Source organism: Helianthus annuus, chromosome 3 (genome assembly GCF_002127325.2).
Source record: "Helianthus annuus cultivar XRQ/B chromosome 3, HanXRQr2.0-SUNRISE, whole genome shotgun sequence".
NCBI lineage: Eukaryota > Viridiplantae > Streptophyta > Magnoliopsida > Asterales > Asteraceae > Helianthus > Helianthus annuus.
This window is the reverse complement of record NC_035435.2, coordinates 143,691,794-143,712,317: the sequence shown is the minus strand read 5'-3', so window position 1 is coordinate 143,712,317 and position 20,524 is coordinate 143,691,794. Positions and strand designations below refer to the sequence as shown.

Below are 20,524 nucleotides of genomic sequence, written 5' to 3'. Positions count from 1 at the left end.
AATCCTCAATTCCTCATAGACTACCTACAAATAAACCATCCACGTATAAGCATTAAGTTCCATGATATTAAAATTACTTGTATCAAAGTTTAACAAATACACACCGAGATGAATGGATAGGGCCATGCGATAGATTCACCAATACAATCTTGAATTGTAGAAAATAAACCATATGGTCTTACCAAGTTTTCATCTTTTTTTATTGGTACTTGAATGTTTACCTCACACCATTCTGGTCCAATCTTTGTACCACCAACTAGATCATTTGGGTCGAAGCTCTAGACCCTTCCTCTTGCTACAGTCTCGGTGGAGTTTATAATGCTTTGGAGGAAAACTTCATCTCCGACCTAGATTTTAGTTTTCAACAAATATTTATTAAAATCTAGTCATAATAGTGCAAAAAATCATTTTACAAAAAAATTAATAAAGTTTTACACTAGCAGGCTAATATTTTTATAAAAAACTAAGGAAAATTGGTTCTTAAAGATTTATATAGAAAAATACCCGTAAACGTTGATATCCATTGGTTACATTGGGGAAATGTTGTGAACACTGGAACCACCCCTCAACCCTTCCATCTCTGATACTTGGGCTCGTAACTGGACCACAGTGCTAGTAAGTTCTTCACATTGAGACTTCAATTGGATGTTTTCTTTAAATAAATTAGGGACATTTTTGAAGGTCCTTACAATTTTAAATTACCATTTTGCATATTTTGAATTTCAAAATTAATGATATTATCAGTAACTACTGACTTGATTTGAAAGCAAATGTCATAATGACTTTTTTAAAATTTATTTTAACTTTAATCAAGATATAATAACCGTCAATTTGAAATTCAAAATTTGCTTAATCAAATGTCCAAAGCTCAAGAAATCAGCATTAATTACTAATTTGATTTAAAACAAATAGTCATCAAGAATTTTTTTATTTATTTTTTAACTTAACTTTAAATTTTATCATGAAAATAATGTTGGTGGAACTCTTATGTAATTGGATGTTGTCACGGCCCCCGGCCCGGTTTGACCCGTTCCTGGGGCCGCGGTACAGAAATCCCGTGGTATCTGATTTATGCGACAGCGGAAGTCTTTTATTACAGGATCTTTTCACCGTAAAATGCTCGTTTAATATATTACACAAAGTTTTTAGGGATAAAATCCCATAATTTACAATAAGTTGATTTCACACAGAAATCATTATTTTCCAAAACATGTTTTATTTATTTATTCACAATGAGCCACTTCTCTGAGCTTGTAGTGCTTTACTGCACTTTTCCTGGATCACACAGATCACCTGAAACATGTTGGAAAAAGGTTTTGTCAGCGGGGAAATACTGAGTGAATCATTCTGTTTTCTAAAACGACCCGTTAGTTATAAATTACAGTATTAAGAGCGATTACAATGTTTCTGATATCAAACCAACTACCCACAGTATTTGTCACTCGACCAACCATTGGCTAGCCCATTTGTCCAATGGTGTCTGTGACTGTGGTCAGATCACCCCTTGGCCACCCGTTTGTCCAAGTGTGACGGGAAATAAGTAATGTATACAAAACCCCACATACCGGCTGTAACTTGGTGATTACAAAGACTTAATCCCTGTACTTATAACTTTGAAAATTTGGAGTTTTGTACAACTTACTCACAATCTGTGAGAAAACAGTTTTAAAAGAAGAATGACTCACTTTGCAGATTAACGAGCAAGATATAAGCCTACTGATTAGCCTTGATTAAACCTAATTTAACACAATGCACACACAGGCAGGTTAGTAACTAATACTGCAGTTACGTCAATTCACGAGATTAAACCCTCACAACGATTAATCAGTGCAATACTCGATAATTCAGTCGGATTCACAACGAATAACAGAGCATAGTCCGAATTCGAACAGCACTCTAATATTCAAGTCGAAATCACGACAAATAATCAAAGTACAAGCTCAATTCGAGCAGCACCCGGACTATCGTTGGATAGTTATAATCGATCGGACGTTGAATCGTAATAGCGATCGAGTTATTACCCTGATTGCGGCAGCACCTCGTGATCGTGTGTGTTTATTTGTAGTGTAACAGTTAGAACTCAACGTACACAGAAGCTTTGTGCAACGTTTTAACACCACAGTTCAAGTGCCAAGGTCGGCTATTTATAGCCAGAATTTCGCTTCGCTTACGGACCGTATGCCTTAACCCTTACGGTCCGTAAGGCTGACTGGTATGCTTACGGTCCGTAAGGACCAACCCTTACGGTCCGTAAAGGGTTCAGCCTATTTCCTAGCCTAGCTGAGTTCGGTTATAGCCTTGGTGAATCAACATTTTCAACAAATAAGAACTGTGCAATGTTTTAATAAAGATAATTATCAATTAGGGTTTGCCCCCCTCGAGTTTTAGGGGCCCTGATCCTGATTCCGATTGTTCCGGAAATTTCAAGGTTTACGCCAAATTACTTGGGTGTCTTAATTAGGGTTTTCTTATTGGATAATTATTATTCTAATTACGAGTTTTATTGACGGTTGTTACAGATGTCAACAATGTAAAAGTGAGCAGTGGATATTTTTCCGATCAGTGGATACCAACCAGTTTTGGAAACACTGATGTTTGGTCAATCAGTGGTCAACAGGGAGATTGAAGAAACAGAGGTTGTATTTCAGTAGTGGAATATTTTCAACAATCAAATGCTTGAACCAATTTCAAGAATACTATACCCAAACAATCAAGATGAGGTGCTTAATATTCATCCAAGTGTATAGGAATTTTTTTAGTATAAAAATGAAACAACTGTTCAATTAATAGTACAGATCAAAACACTGAAGTGATAGGATAAATTTTGTTACATATAAGGACTGTTAAAATAAACAAAGATAGAATAAACACTCCTAACATAAACAAAGATAGAACAACTAATGTTGATGGGGAACCACTGTTGTTGAAGAGTGTTTCACATTTAGTTGATCAGTGCTTGTCTGGACTTTGGTCTTGATCAGTGGTTTTTCATAATTGAACAGTGGATGATGTTTATCAAACTTTATGTAGAACCATCATTATATCCAACACTTGTTAGGCAGATAATTGAACAGTGATTTGCCATATTGACTTGTTATAACCACTGTCATTGTAGGAAACTTAGCTGGGCTGTGCCTATTGTAGGAAACTTCAGTTTACCTACAAAAACTGATGAATTTAGAATAAATAACGAAAACTATTGTTAAGCCAAACAGCTGAAGGAAAACTTTTTAAGCACTCCGTTTAATTGCTAAAAATTGACATGACGGGAGATCTGCAAAGGATTACAAATGAATCAATGCACCAATAAACAATAAATCAAAACGTTAGAAATACCAAAATATAAATCACACCAATTTAAGTTATCTTGCTGATGTCCTAAACTTTTGTACTGGTATCACCTATCAAGACACTTGGTATCACCTTTCACATTTCCATCTCCTCAACAACCGTCCGGCAGAGGTTGCTTCTAATCAACAAACTCTATAAACCAACAAAAAAGCTTTAGAAAGACAAAGTACAAAACATATCAAAATAAATCTACTCGTAATCACATGATACAACAAAGCAAAACATACCAGAGTTACCGATTAAGAGGAGCTTGTACAAAAGCGTTCATCGAGTACGATAAGAAACCCTAGGAGACATGTTTCTTCTTCTGAGGATAGAAAAGATGTAATCATGTTCAGTATGAGAAAATAGATAAAACGAAATAAAATTTCTGAATAAAAAAATAGATCTTACATGATTATTCTCTTCTTCAACCACTCGACGGTTCATGATTTAGGGTTTCAAACGCCGATGTATCCAATAGAAGTAACATCTGCCGTACATTGTTGAGGAGATGAATATGAGAAGAAGAAGAAGAAGAAGAAGAAGAAAGATAAACATCAGAGAGGATAAACATCGATCGGAATAGAGCAGAGCAGAGAGAGAAAGAAAGCATTAGCCCTAAATGAGTAAATGAGGAATGATATAAATAGAGGAGGGCAGTGGTACTGTTGGGCGGGAAAAGAAAACTGAGGATGCCCTAATTAAGTGACACGTGGCTCAAATAACTTTCATTTATTATAGATAATAGATTATACTCTTATCAATCTCCAAAACAAGACTATCCGAGAACTTGATAGAGAAACAAATAAATTCTCAAAAAGGTTGATTTAGGCGACCCACGTTAAATAATCTTAGGTTCATTGTATGAAAGCAAATCAAAGTTTAACAAACTGATACTGCAACACACAAGTTTTTTATTCTTAAAAATCTAGGAGTTTTTGTATAAAAAACATCACTTTTTACCAAAGTGAACATTGATTAAAATTTTCTTTTAACCTAAATACAAACTTCGTTAGCCAACAGAAAGAGATAGGTGTACAAAATGCCCAAAATTTCACACATTACCTAGCCCAATTTTCAATTTTTTTTTTTTTTTTTTTTTTGAAAGGGAAAAAAAGTCGCTTGAATAATGACTATTGAAACTAGCCCAAATAATAAATGACAATTGAAACTAAAGGAGATATTTTGCTTCAATGCCGCAATTTTCACGTGAAGTGGACCGAATAGATGCAATTTTTTATTACCCGGTCCTGTCTTTGAAAATCTGGGGGCTTTGGACGAATCGAAAATACAGGCTCTTAAAATATAAAACTTTCAAAAGAATATATAAAAAACTTAAAATATATGAAAACGATTATAACTGACGGGCCGTTTAAACTAATATTTATGTGGGAACGTAGATAAAAAAACACATCACACTCGCATTTGTACATCGAACGTGGAAAGAAAACACGTTGTAAGGGTATATTCTATAAATATGAGAAAGTTGTGTTGAAATTAAAAATAAACGTAATTTGAGATCATGTAAAACCATCATAACCTATCCAAATTTGTTTAAAAAAATCATAGAGCCAAAAGAAAAACAAAATAAGTTTTTTCTATTATAAAAAATATATATTATTTTGGAACATGCAAAATAATTGTAAATTAAACAATAATTCAAATGTAATTTAAATAATCACTTTCGAACAACATAATAATTCAAATCTAATTTAAATATATCATTTTTGACACCAGGATTAGAACCTGGGTCATCTTATTGTTAAAGCAACCTGTCAACCACCTAGCAAAGTGCTTCTTTATGCATTTATTCAATTCAGCGTTTATATAACCGTCGTTGCCTACCCCGTCCACCTACGAAACGGCCCTGCGTAAACTTATTAGGTGTAATTTTCGCTAATGTGCCACGTCTTGTTTTTCAATTGGTTGTTAAAGAGGCAAAACTTTCACCATTTAGTACATGTGATTTCTTTGTACAGGTTATGAAAGTGAATAAATTAAATGAATTTTATTACTCTAAGGTTTATCAATGTAAAATAATTAATAATTATCACGTCTATTTTCCTCTTCTTTAACACTGTCCATGTTAATAGCACCTAGATATAGCTTCCTTGCCATCTCTGGCGACAGTGGGTGAAACAGCAGGTTCAACAATCATCAAAGACTATGTGCTTACCCGATTTTTCTAACCAAAATTTGAAACCGAGTAGTTGGTTGAGGCGGTAGTTCCCGGAGGTGGTTTTATCGATCACCACTGACTTTAGTATCTGCTAGATATTTTTTTTCCGGTGATGTGGTTAATCAAAGTCTAGATCTTACTTTTCCAGACAGGTAGTGATGGTAGTATCCGTCAATATTGTGGACTAGTGGTGGTTTGGTTATGAAAAAAGCTATAGATGAAAGTACAATTCACTCAAAATGTTAATGTTAATTGTTATAGTATAAATATAAATACTATGTTTAGATTCCTTATAACAATTCCCTGTACTTATAAATACAACTAATTCCAAAAGGAAATTACATCAAAATAGAAAGAAAACGAGCAACAAGTTATGCTTGTTAACCCTTTTTAGATAGTAAAACTAAGTCTTGTTAAAAAGGTACTTTCATAAATTTTAACGTCATAACATTACTATGCATGACTCTTTTGACTCGACTAAGTAGCTCCATAGCTTCTGACGCAAGGAACCCAAAAGTATCGAAAACAAATGGTATAAACACGTGTTGGTTATCAAAGCATGCTTTCTCGTATTTGGTCACTTTTCCCGAAGCAGTTTTTTTAAATAGACAAACCCACCGTGAAAACACTACTTCTCAAACCCACAATAGGGAATACTTTTGTTAAGATCTACACACGCATGTTTCCCTCCCATCTATCCAAAGACCAAACCGTTAGTTGGTATGAGTGTTGATCTTTAATGGGCCGGTCAAGAAATTCACAGGTGTCTCTTTCTTAGCAAAACTCCCTGCAAGTCTAAATATTTCAAAAAGAACGTCCCTAACCAAATCGTGCCGGTATATGAACCCCGAGTGCTCTATACAATATAGTGCTTGCTCCCCAAAGAAGTCTAAACACGTCTTACGACAAGCAGAGCATAACTCATCAGCCCATAATACGAATATCATGAGACGATACTTAAAGATAGTACGATACTCCATCAATGACATATGTTAGCCTAACCCATCTATAAAGATAAACAGAAGAAAATTTAAGCATATGATGCTCGTAAACACTCAAAAACCGTTTGTATGTAACTTAATAAAAGTGAACAAAATATATAATCATAAAATAAAACCAAAAACTAAAATACTCTCCGAATTTAATAAAAGACACTCCTTTTCATTGATCACAAGAACTTCATTACACCCCCCTTTTTCCTGCCCACACGACCATTTCCACGTGATTTCTTTCAAACATAACTCATATCTTCTCTCTTTCATAATCAACTAACGACCTCCACTAATATGCAACACTTTCAGTCATCATCTACCCACTTGAAATGGAACCAAAATCAATCCCACAAGGCCTCACAGCAGACGAATACTCCGAGCTTCAACTCTTAATCAATGCATACCACCTGTTCGACAAAATTCCAAACACATGCACATCCCTAATAACCCAACGCATAGACGCGCCCACAAACATAGTGTGGCCTCTAGTACGCCGTTTCGACAACCCGCAACGATACAAGCATTTTATCAAGAGTTGCAGCATGTTTGGGGATGGTGGTGTGGGAAGCATACGTGAGGTTACGGTCATATCGGGCCTCCCGGCCTCCACGAGTACTGAACGGCTGGAGTTGTTGGATGATGAGAAGCATATTTTGAGCTTTAGAGTGGTGGGTGGTGAGCATAGATTGAATAACTATCTTTCGGTTACGTCGGTTAATGAGTTTGAGAAAGATGGGAAGGTTTATACGGTGGTGTTGGAGTCTTATATTGTTGATATACCTACGGGGAATACGGTGGAGGATACTAAGATGTTTACGGATACGGTTGTGAAGTTGAATTTGCAAAAGTTGGGTCTTGTGGCAATGGCTTGTTTGCATGGGAGTGAATGAGTAGGTTTGGTACGGTGGTTGTGGTGGTGGTGACAGTGGATGTACGGTGGTTAGCAGTGGGGACTTGGGTTGGTAGCATTAACATGTGAAAGTTAAATAAATCAAGATTTTGATGGGGCCGTGTGATCTTTTGTATTGTTAATTTTTCTTTTTATAGTTGACGATGTGTAATTTCTAATAGAGTTAAATAAACTCCATGTGGTTTGGAACATTTTACTAGTTTAGTTTAAAGATTTTATTTTTTGCATGTAGGTCCAAAAAGGTTTTACCGTTGCCATTTTAGTCCACTAAGTTAACTTCATTCATTTTTTTCTGTTAACAAGAAGGGCAATGCAGTCATTTTATATGTAATTTTGTTAACTATAAGGGGAATTCGGCCATATAAAATGACCAAATTGATGTTCTCGTTAACAGAAAAAATGGATGAAATTAACACAGTGGACTAAAATGAAAACGGTGAAACTTTTTTGAACCCACAGACTAAAAATGAAACCTTTGGATTAAACTAGCAAAATGACCAAACCACAGGGAAATTTAACTCTTTCTAATAAGTCATTTGCATTTGGGGTCGATATATGCATGAAATTAGCAATTTCAAGTTGTACTTCGTGTAGTTGTCTTTTAGACTTTTATCATAGTATGTATTAAAAATCAAAATTGCTAATAAACATGTTAAAACAAAGCATTAAATTTGTTAATAAGGTTATATGTAATACACGTATGAGACCTCAAAATCTCAAACTAACACCAATAGTAAAAAAAAAAAGAAAAAAAAAACTATTACGGATTTATGATCATGAAGTTAGATAAATTATTGTCATATGAAGTTTGATACAATACACCAATAAATAAAAGTTTTTTTTTTTATTTTTTTATAAACTAGTAATTTAAAATCTATCATCATTTTGCATAAAATGGATAGAAAATTTACATAAAGTTAAAATTATTTTATTCCATGTTGAAAACGAAAAGGTTGATCTCATATTAAGGAACTTGTGAACAAATACAAGGCCACAAGACTCATGTGAATTTGTATGTGTTTTCTACTTTTCTTTTCCAATGGCTTCAATAAGAGATGAAGCTTAAATGCCGTCCACATATGTTTATATGAGTTTGCATTTAATATTTGATCAACTATCAAAACTACTTTTGAACGATTTGATTTGTTATATGAATACCTTTGAGTATGTATATTTGACTAACATATCAAAATGGTTCAAGTCAAACTTAGTTCATGTGAAATTGGGTTCGGCTCAGGATGAGTCGCTTTGACAAAGTATCAATTTAGTTGGGGTTAAAATGGTTTGTGATCAAATTCGTGTTAAAAATATCTCATCTCGTCTGATACGAAAAGTCTTTTATAACTCCCAGCAATCAGCGCAGCCCAAGTGTCCACAATCAACTAGGGCTGTTCAAATTGCTCGGCGCTCGACGCTCGTTCGATGCTCGCTCGGAAAATGCTCGGAATTTACTCGTTCGATTCAGCTCGATTAAAAAAATGTTCGGTTCGGATTGGTTCGGTTTGTAAACGAACCGAGCACGGGCAAAGGTCCGCTCAGTTCGGTTCGGCTCGGTTGGCTCGATTTAATTTTTAATATATATATATTTGTGTTTGTGTGTGTATCATTATTAATGAAATGACTAGAGCCCAACATTAACAATGTTTGGTCCAAGATCCAAATAGAGCTCATTTAAGTAATTAGAATTGAGATCCAATACCAATAGTCCATTATCCAATACTTAAATGTCCATTTGAGTAATTGAGTCAAAATTTCAAATACTAAAATGTGAGTGTCGATCAATAGTCAATACTCAAGTCTCAACCCACCATATGATTCAGAAGTGTAAGACCCTAATCAAAACCCCCCATTGGCCGTCGTTGTTCGATTTCTCCATCTCCACTCGCCAAGACGCCAACTCGTCATGGTTTTGCTTCAGTCGATTCATTCATTTTCAAACTTCCGATAGAACAAGGGTATGTTTCAATCGGTCGATGATTTATCTTCCCACTTGTTAATCTCGATAGGACCTAGTTGAGTGTTTATGTATTCCTTGTTATTTGTTAAATTAATACTTGTGTTCTATTGGACGAAACACCAGGGACGAAAACTACACTTTATTCTAATAACTAGCACTCCCATCGTCACTTTCCTTATTTATTCTGCGACGCTCGATACTCGCTCGACTTTGGCTCGGTTTAAAAAACGCTCGGTTCGGTTCGGATCGGTTTGTAAATGAACCGAGCACGAGCAAAGCTCTGATCTGTTCGGCTCGGCTCGTGAACAGCCCTACAATCAACCACCAAGCCCAAGTAGCCCAAGCCTCCAGAGCCCAACTCCAGGAGAAGTTGTCCATGTGTCCAGAACAACTTGTTCAATAAGGGAGAAGTTGTCCATGTGTCCAGCCCAAGTAGCCCAAGCCTCCAGAGCCCAACTCCAGGAGAAGTTGTCCATGTGTCCAGAACAACTTGTTCAATAAGGGAGAAGTTGTCCATGTGTCCAGAGCCCAACTCCAGGAGAAGTTGTCCATGTGTCCAGAACAAAAAACGGACACATCAACATACTTATAAAATATAAACAAGACTTGTACAATAAGGGCCAATGGGGTGGGTTAGGCAAGCCCCTTCGGCAAGCCCTTGCCGCACGGCAAAGACCACCGCCACCCCATCGGCAATGAAGATGACGATGTGATTTCGGCGGGCATCTGCCGCAAGCGGCAAAGAGAAGGAAAGATGATGTGGGACTCATACTTTAATCAACCAATAACATGTTTTTGTTAATTTTTTAAAATAGTTTGCCTAATCTAAATTTAGGCATGCATTCATTGTGATTTTTGGGTAATAGGCAAAAACTTTAGGCAAATTACATGGCACAATTCATTCGTGTTCCCGAGTTTCATTTAAGGAAGGAAAAGAAAGGAAATCAAAGAAAAAAACTAGGCTAAATTCTTTAGTTTTGCTTTCCTTCCAATTTGGGAGGAAATGGTGGGAAAGACATTTTTTTCTTTTCTCACTTTTACTTTCTTTTCTTATCTCTCGTTAAGTTAACTCGGGAACAGAGCGTAAAAAAGAGAAAAGAAGAGAAAAAGAGAGATTTTTTGTCTAAAATTAATTTTTTCAATTTGGAAAGAAACGGAGAGAAAAGAAAATAAAATGAGAGAATCTTTCTTTTCTCTCCTTAACTTAACTCGGGAACACAGTGTAAAAGTGACATAATAAGAATGAACAATACAAATGAATGAGAATGAGATATTTTAACACAATTCATCTTTAGGAGGGCACATAACATTGCAGGAAAGGACAAGGAGGGGACACGACTACATTAATTATACTTAAAGAAAGAGGATGCAAATATTGCATTCGTGATATTTTGGGAGCCACATGATCACATTTAGGACTGCAAATTTACCACGACACGAAACAATTAAGTTTTGGGTTGATTAATATAACTTGTTCAATAGACGAGCCAAGCTAAACATAACTCATTAAATAAATTGATTAACCTAAACATAACATATTTAATAAATGAGTTCATAAGTTTTAGGGTTTTATAAAGCTCCTATTAAGAATTTAGAAATATTTGTAAGTGTTAGAATTTAAAACTTAATATATTAATTTTTGTAATTGACTATTATAACTAAGATTAATTTCTATTTTCAATTCTTCACTAAAACGTAATGTATTAATTTTTTATTGTCTATTATAACTAAGATTAATTTCTCTTTTGAATTCTTCACTAACTCTACATTTCCAATAATTTTGTTTGACTATCACTTAAATAGTGTTTGTCTTTCTAAAAATGATCTACGCAGCCTCTTCTTCGTATAATTTCTCCCAACATGAGAAAAATCTATAAACTAAAGTGTGTTAATTTGAAATGAAAGACAAGTAACAAGAACATTATTTAAGTTGTGGTAATTTGTTGTTTAAATTATTACTAGGACACCAAGTATTACTCATATCTAAGGTTGTTCGCAAGCCAAACCGAGTCGAGTCAAGGCACGTTTGAGCTCGGCTCAAATTTAAACCGAGCTGGCTTGGCTCGGCTCAGCTCAAATTTGAAATTGAGCTGAAAATTTAAGTTTGAGCTCGATTTTATTTTAAACGAGCTGGCTCTGCTCAATTTGACTCGGTCATAAAAATGAAATTTAATACACACGTTTCAGGTTCACTAATTCAAATTACCATTTAATAATTAGGAAACATATGCGACACAAGTTTAACATTATACATAACAAGTCCAATTATACGACTTATTATATATAACCACAACAAGTTGTCAGTTATAAAAGACTCTTGAATTTTGGCTGCAATGTTTTACTTACTTTTTGATTTTAGCCTTTCACTTTTTGAATTTGTATATTTCTTTCGTAGGAATTCTATAATCTATTAAAACACCATTTGATGCTTTCATCTGATTGGTTGGCTTGGGCTCTACCCTTTTATTTTCTTCAACAACTTTTGTATTACAATGAGATTGTGGTCCATTGATAAAGATAAAACATTTAAACATCTTTGGGATGAGAGGTCTTGGGTTTAAGTCCTAAAGACAACAAAAATTAAAAGAAATTTGCCGTAAAAATAGCTTTTGTATCAATCGAAAACTTTGGTAGGTTTACAGCCGCTTTCATTAGTGTTTAATATAATCACATGCAAATTGTAATTTAATCTAATGTTATGTATATTATTAACTCTAAAGAATATCATGGCTTTATTATTTAGAATTTTTTTTCTTTCGACTCCAACAATGAATGTCGGTATCATAACGAGCTTTTATTGTTTAACGAGTTTTATGCCTGCCTGCGTTGCGGGGCGCTAAACCGAGAATTTCTTGATTTGGTAACATGTTAGGTTGTTTTTTCGGTTATATATACATACTACTCATAACACAATCTAAAAAAACATTGAGATGTATATAACAATACACTCGTCAAACACATGTTCTTATTAAAGTTTAGGAACCGTAGAGTAACTTTATTAAAGTCCAAATGTAGTAGCGTAAATTGACTTAAATGGGTTAACTTTTGGCATATCAAATGTAATATTTAAAAAAGATGCGCTACCTAGGTCTCAAACCCGGGTCTCTTGATATGTTTAGTCATACAACAAACAATACAACCACTAACAAATGCGCTTTTGATGCTGAAATGCGCGTGCAATTTTTAAATACTAACTTTGGAAACGTAAAAAAAATAAAGAGAGGCAGTGATTGGGTGCCGCCCTTTTCAACCAATAAAGGACGGTGTCGACCTTTTTTACCAATGGATGGCGGAAACTATTTCCGCCCGTGTAATCTATCTATATAGGTAACTAGGTTATAACCCCGTGTATTACACGAGTTTAATAAATAAATTTTATATACTAAATAATAAAATAATATATATTTAAAAACTTTCTTTATTGCACGAGTTGAATAAATATAATTTTATATATTAAATAATAAAAAGTTATATCTATACGAACAATATTGTGCAGGTTGAATAAATTTAATATAAAATAATACATCTTTAAAAAACTCCATTTATTGCACGGGTTGAATAAATGTAATTTTATATACCAAATAATAAAAAAAAATTACATTTTTAAAAATGTGTATTACACGGTTTGAATAAATGTAATTTTATTTACTAAATAATAAAAAATATATATATTCTTAAAAAAACCTCTTGTATTGTACGAATTGAATAAATCTAATTTTATACATCAAAAAGTAAAATTACGATTTTGGCCACCGTGGTTATATCACTTTTACCCTTTTAGTCTAATTTTTTTTTAACATCTAAGCCTCCAACGTCTTTCTTTTAACATTTTTGGCCCCTAACGTCTTTTTTAACCCTTTTGGCCCCTAACATTTAATGGACGAGGTTAGTGTTAGGGGCCAAAAGGGCTAGAAAAGAAGACGTTGGAGGCTCAGATGTTAAAAAAAAATTTTTTGGTCTAAAAGAGTAAAAGTGATATAACTACAGGGGTCAAAATCACAATTTTCTCTAAATAATATTATAAATGAGAATAAAAGATTAGACTAAATAATAATTATCTATAAGATATTAAACTAAATTATATTTAATAACATAGTTATCTATAATTAATTAGAAAAGATTAAATTAAAATAATAATTATCTATAAAAGAAGCTCTAATATGACAAGTGTCCCAAAAGTAGTTTTTTTATTATATAGTATACATACATACACACATATATATATATATATATATATATATATATATATATATATATATAGGGTGGGGTTCAAGAGTGAACAATGGTGGATTTGTGAACAAAATGAACAAATCTTGTCCATTGATTTAGAAGATGATGAAATTTAATAATAGTGGCATTTTTGTAATTCTTATATGTTACATGGTTTTTAATTAAATGATATAAGGGCTAATTAGTAATTTCCATCCCAAGTATCAGTTATTAGAATATTAAATCAAAAATCAAAATAAAAACCTAATCTTGTTCTTTCTCTACACCCTCATCTTTCATCGCCGCTTGAATTTTGACGATCCCCAGTTTTCCAGCAACCATATTTTGGCAATTACATCTTCAAAACATATAAAGGTAGCAATTTCAAGTGTATTTCGATTTTTGTAATTGTCTGTTTCATCCGATTGTGTATAGTTCAGGATTTCTTCCTTTTTTTCATGTAAAAGCTAGGGTTTTAGATGAATATTCATATAAAAAAAATATTTGTTTAATATGGTTGGTTAAAGCTGTTTGATTTCGTTTGAGTTATGGGTTGTGTGGTTGTGTTGTTCCAATTTTGTTCTTTATTTTAGGGTTCTTACGATTATACACATATGTATACTGTGTTGTTATACATATATGTACTATTCATTTGCGAAAATACAATGTCTATATATGTGTACAAGTGTTGAACATGGATTGCTACGTTATGTGAGTAAATATGTATGCCAGTGTGGTGACTGAATACGCATATGTATACTCTGTTTTTTGGGTTGACTCTGTTTTCTGGGTTTATTCGACTATACACATACGTATACTTAGTATTATGGTTTAGTTATTTATAATTGTTAGTTCTTTCCTTGAGTTCTTGCATTTAAAATTCAGGGTTTCATATGAAAGTGTATATAAATAGCCATAGTTTTTGAAGTTGCTTGGTTTTGTTGCTTCTAATACATATGATTTTTCAGTTTTTTTGAAGTTGTACCGGTTACAACAATAGTGTTAGTTAATTTAGGGTTCAACCAATAAATATGATACTTGTACTATGTTTTGCCACATGTGTATGCTGACTTGGTTTATTCGTAGTTTGTGATGTCTCGTTTGCTAAAAACATTGGTAAGGGATGTATAAGCACAACCGGAATTGATTAGTTTTGGGTGTTTTAGTTGCCAGTTGCTTTCAAGTTGCTGATTTAGTACTTTAGGAAGATGTGTTTAGTTGTTGGCCTTTACACATATGTATAATGTTTTGTACACATGTGTTTTCTGTAATGGTATACGTATGTGTATTGAGCGTGTATATTATTAAAATGAAAGTTGGCTATCAAACAATTGTGAATTGCAGATGTAAAATGCATTATTTGAACCATGAAACAGTTGTACACTATTGTACATGATGTTGTATGTATTTGGAAACAATTGTTACGCATATGTATTGCACTATTGTTCACTACTGTACACCGGTATACAGGTTGTTTACACGTTATTTAATCAAGGTTGTACGTCTGTGTATTGCAATGCCGTACACGAGTGTACAAGTTTATGTACTTATATGTAATCGCTATAGTACGACTGTCTAAGTATATAGAGAATGTGCAGGAAAATGGTGTTTGAAACGGAAGCTAGAATAGGGCTGATGTATTTTCAGATGAAGGACTTAGAACCTAGTGTGTATATTGATGCTGCAATTGTTATGATTTCTCTAAGAAGACGACACTGTTCAAAGTGGTAAATATCTTTTTAACTTTTAAAGTGATTATTTATGTCATTATTAAAGTATTTCAGCTTGTCGTTTCCGCATAAAGATATTTTAACTAAGTACTTGAAGGCAGTTGATTATCCGAAAGGTCGGGACTTTGATGGAGTAATGCCCTATAGGTTGGAGATTGAATAGGCGACGATTGGTAATATTGTCGATTGTGGGGTTTTGCAATGTGACACATGGAAACTTGGCTTGGAGTGACATGGGAAAATGGTACAGTGGGTTTCAACTTACACAAAAGGATAAGAAGGTGAGTTTGACACGACTACGGAAAATGTTTACTGTGCGGTTAGTGTGTTTAGATGCAAACAAGCACCGTGATTGTATAATTGGTGAAGCGGATACACATGATAAGGGCTAAGAAGACTTTTCTTATAAAGATTGCATGCTAGTTTACATATTAGTATATGTTACTAGTCTTTGACACTTTGGTGGTTATTTTTTATTTAGTAGTCGTTATACGTTTGGTTATCTTGGTGGTACTTAGTGTATCTGAACGGATAGTTTTTTGGTGAATAAATCATCATTTTGGGTTATATTAAAAATAAATTAATGATGAGTTTAATAAATTTATGAATAACAAGATTAGTGAACTTGAAATCTAAGTATACGCATATAATAAATATGTATAGTACTATGTATACATAGTTGTATTTAAAATAGTACATCGGTGTATTGAGCTTATATATCTGTGGAATATAATGGAAAAGTTAGTTTTCTAGTACGTAACAAAAAAGGGGAAATCAAATTAAACCAGGTGCAAGTCTTTAAACGAAAGAAAATAAATGAAAATTTAAATCTTGACAAAATTTAAATATCTTTTGAAATCACAAAAATAAAGGATAAAATAACTGTTCGTGGATAACTACCTACTAATGATGGAATATAATTAATGAATTAATATTAATTTATATGTAAAATTACAATCATACCCTTATATTTAGTAAAGAAGATCTATGGTCAAGATTTGTTCGTTTTGTTCACAAATAGGGAAGTGTTCACAAATGAACCTAACCCTATATATATAGGTAATGAATAGATATCCCCTAAAAACACGAAGATACCTCCATCATCTGTCATTCCAACCCTTGACATTAATACCCAACTCCAAACGGGCGATACAAATTAAACCACCTATACCCGGGTCAACCCGCCCCATCCTCTTTTTTTCTTCTTCTTCTTCTTCATCTCCCCCAAACCAATACCATCAGAAACAAAAAAAAAAAAAAAGAAAAAAGAAAACCAATTAGGGCTCCGATGGCTCTCAGACAATCACAGCGCCTCGCTCTCCTCGCGTCTTCCCAACGCGCCGCCGCATCAATCCACACAACCCTCCCGGTGTTAGCCGACGGCTTCTCCTCTCCGGCGCCGTACTCCAGGCCAGGTCCACCGGCGACGGGTTCTCCGGCAGGTTTATCGAAGACGGCTGAGTTTGTGATCTCGAAGGTGGATGATCTGATGAATTGGGCCCGTCGTGGATCAATCTGGCCCATGACGTTTGGGCTGGCGTGTTGTGCGGTTGAAATGATGCATACCGGAGCTGCTAGGTATGATTTGGATCGGTTTGGGATTATTTTCAGGCCTAGCCCTAGACAGTCTGATTGTATGATTGTTGCTGGTACTCTCACTAACAAGATGGCCCCTGCACTCAGAAAGTATGTTCCTTATTATTATTCTTACTTTTATATTTCTATTTTGTTATAGGGTTTGATGAGTATACTGTTTATGTTATTGGGTCTTTTTTTGGAAAGATGGTTGGGTAGATTGAAAGGAGGCTGGTAGCAAGTTTGAAACTTTTTAGTGGTAGGCTTTGTTTGTGCTGCTTGAATTATTCGTTTTGGTTTCTTTAAAGAGCAGATCATGGTTGTCAAATGCGCAAGCTAAGTAGTTAATGCGGTAAAATATCGGATATCGATCCAATATTTAAGATATTGGTTATCGCGGTGAGATATCGGTGGGATATCAGTATACTCTCCTAGCATTTGTAGCAAGTAGGAACTGGCTAAGACTTAAAACAACTAACATTTAACAGTTACAACTAACAATTAAGACTTAAAACACTAATAACAGCAATAAGAAGAAAGACAAATGGTAGAACTAAGAAGAAAGGCACAGATATCTCGGCGGGGGACCATTAACTGATATACCATGTGATATATCGGTTATCGGTTCCCTGCCGAGATATCGGTGCAAAATATCTGTACCGATAATATCGGCGATATTGGACCGATATTTGACCAATATATCACCGATTTTCCCGATATCAGGTTCTTTCTTCCATAGTTATCAAAAGCGACCTACGCGCTCAGGCGAGGCGAGGCGCAAACAAAACGCCTCTTGGCAGTCTAGTTGCGCTCTGGCAAGCTTCTGGCCAAATTCTGGTCGGATTCTGCAATTTCCGGTTTTAACAGCTCTGAACGTCTAAAATTGGTCTGAAACATCCAAAAAGCTGCCTGAAATAGCCTAAATTGCAGTTGCCGGAGTTGCAGGTTGTTAGTGAGGGAGGAGGGAGAGGAGAAGCAAGAAAATGTAAAGGGTAAGGGTAAACTTTTCTATTTAAATTAGGTGAGTCTTGTGTTTTGTGGATTACCGTATGGTTCCAGCTTGTGTTCTTGTGCGGTAACAGTAACATGACTTGTCACTGACTCACTGTATGATGCAGTTTGCTAATTTTTATATATTTTGGTTTAATTTTATTATTTTTAAATATCTTTTCTCTATTGATTCTATATTTTAAACATTGTTTTCTCATCAGAATTCAGATCTGTTTTATATACTCTTTTTTTACAGGTTACTGTCATATTTTTTATTAGTTATACAATAATCTTGTATTGTTGTAGATAAGAATTATCGGTTAGAAACTATTGTATGTACAACCTAAAACATTCCTAAACCCCTATAAATGGTATATAATAGCTTTTGTTTATTTATTTGAAGAAGTATATTATTTTTCTAATACATAATATATTTTGTGTTTTTTTTTTTCATTTAAGTGCGCTTTTTTTTTTCTCAGACCCTCGCTTTTTTTGCGCTTTGCGCCTAGGCCACAGGCAAGGCCTATGCGCCTGACGCCTTTGATAACTATGCTTTCTTCTTAGTTCTACCATTCGTCTTTCTTCTTATTGTTTTTATCAGTGTTTTAAGTCTTAATTGTTAGTGTTAAATGTTAGTGTTTTAAGTCTTAATCAATTCCTACTTGCTACAATTGTTAGTGTTTTGCAAGTTGCAGAAGGTTAATTTGTTAATGGTAGGAGAGTATACTGAATTGTTAGTGTTAAATTGCTATATGTAAAAATTTAGCATGATGTTAAAATTACTGATATCCCACCGCGATAACCGATACCTCAAATATCGGTCCTTGACCGATATCTGGTATTTTACTGCATTAACTACTTAGCCTAACTACATAGCGCGCAAGGTGCACTCAAGGCTCAAAGGTGAGCTTTGGGCCTAGGCACAAGGGGCTTAATAAATGAGTGCTGAGATGAGCAAGGTGCATAGCATAAACAAACCATTTTTGAGGTTTTAGACATGTTTTAGGCTTGTTAGGGCTCCTTCAGGCTGGTTTCTGGCCATTTTTGGATGTTTCACACTAGTTTGCCGGTTTGCCCGGAACTTGTAGAATTTTGCCCAAACTCTTGTCAGGGCCTTAGCTCTCGGTACGATACAAACTCTAGTCAGGGGCTCGTTTTGTTCACTTAGAAAACCTGTTTGTGTCTCAGTCTCTGATCCCTGCTACTATTTCTTCGAGAAACCTGTTTTTGTTTAGAACCCTAGTCGTTGCTGATTTTTCATAACTTTCCAGAACCACCGGTCGTCTCGTTTCGCGTTTACTCCAAACCCTATCTCCCATTTAGAGTGTGAAAGACATCTCACTGCCACCACCAACGCCTTTAGGATCTGGAAGAATGATTTTTTATTGTTAAGGTGAAAATGTTTTATGATGAATTGTGGAGATTCTGCATGATAATTAGGCGTTTGCATTATTTACAAAATGATTATGTGATACTGATTATGAATAATTTTAACATGTATGATGGGCCTACGTTGTCACAACTGTTGGCTTGAAATGTCGAGTTGACTGCTTATTGTTGCAGGGTGTATGACCAGATGCCAGAGCCACGGTGGGTGATTTCAATGGGCAGCTGTGCAAATGGTGGTGGATACTATCACTACTCATACTCTGTTGTTAGGGGTTGTGACAGAATTGTACCAGTCGACATTTATGTCCCTGGTTGCCCACCCACAGCCGAGGCCCTTTTATACGGGCTTCTTCAACTGCAGAAAAAGATCAACAGGCGTAAAGACTTCCTTCACTGGTGGACCAAGTGAGACCTGCATCATGTTATATGGGCCCGGTATGCATTATACCAAATAAGTTGTGTATTCGCTCTTCCTGCTTATGTATTCGTGTAGAAAGTGCAATTATGAGACACCTCAAAAATGGGTTTTGTATGTTTTTTTCTCGATCTATGATATTATGGCTTGGTTAATTTTCTCAAATAGTGTTTTTGAATGTGTATATGCTGTCTAATTAAAGCTCAAAACCATATGAATCAGTGAAACTGGGAAAACTCGGCCAGGTTGTCCCTTTCAAGGTGTCTAAACTGGGTTAGACAACCACAGCTCCTAACCTATTCATCGTGTATTGTTTATGCTATTATAATCGGGCGGACCCAAGGGCCGGGTTGGGTGGCCAAGCGCCCCCCTTAAAAAATAGTGTATTTTATAGGCTAAATTCCGATTGCACCCGTTGAAAGTTTGGTTGAACCCCTTCGCACCCCTAGAATATAATCATTGGTCCGCTAACAATATAACGCAACAAATCTAGTTTATTAAATCCAGAGACTTTGTATGTATAGTTTGTTGTCGCCCCCTTTAATAGATCTATGTTTTATATAAAACAAATTTCATAAATATGAATAAACTTGTAGTTAAGTGAAGATTCCAAATATGTGGATATACTTTTGCAAATAAAGCTATTATGTATCCTGAAAAATGAAAAGTGATTCATCATGACGCATTAATAACAAAGCTTATTTAAATGGCGCTAGCAATTATTTTACGTATAGTAAGTAATTTCATGGAAGCAATAACTATTAGACTTCCTTTGTTGTTAGATACATGTTAGGGGTGTGTAAAAAACCGAATTAGCTGACCCATAATCAGGGCTAGCCCATGGA

At 34.7% G+C, this 20,524-nt stretch overlaps 2 protein-coding genes across 2 annotated transcripts; both read left to right on the top strand.

The window, feature by feature from the left end:
• The first annotated feature begins 6,729 nt into the window (after positions 1-6,729).
• LOC110929874 (abscisic acid receptor PYL2) lies at positions 6,730-7,966 on the top strand. The gene has a single exon (XM_022173057.2). The coding sequence runs from the start codon at positions 6,834-6,836 to the stop codon at positions 7,392-7,394; it is 561 nt and encodes a 186-aa protein (XP_022028749.1). The 5' UTR covers positions 6,730-6,833; the 3' UTR covers positions 7,395-7,966.
• An 8,453-nt stretch (positions 7,967-16,419) lies between these two features.
• LOC110929873 (NADH dehydrogenase [ubiquinone] iron-sulfur protein 7, mitochondrial) lies at positions 16,420-19,863 on the top strand. The gene is made up of 2 exons (XM_022173056.2): positions 16,420-16,996; positions 19,439-19,863. The coding sequence occupies exons 1-2, from the start codon at positions 16,599-16,601 to the stop codon at positions 19,671-19,673; spliced, it is 633 nt and encodes a 210-aa protein (XP_022028748.1). The 5' UTR covers positions 16,420-16,598; the 3' UTR covers positions 19,674-19,863.
• Positions 19,864-20,524: the final 661 nt, after the last annotated feature.

Excerpts from the sequence above, each read along its gene's own strand:
- LOC110929873 (XM_022173056.2), top strand. The coding sequence starts at position 16,599 with ATGGCTCTCAGACAATCACAGCGCCTCGCTCTCCTCGCGTCTTCCCAA. Across the intron at positions 16,997-19,438 it reads ATGGCCCCTGCACTCAGAAA|GGTGTATGACCAGATGCCAG; the intron begins GTATGTTCCTTA and ends TTATTGTTGCAG.
- LOC110929874 (XM_022173057.2), top strand. The coding sequence starts at position 6,834 with ATGGAACCAAAATCAATCCCACAAGGCCTCACAGCAGACGAATACTCC.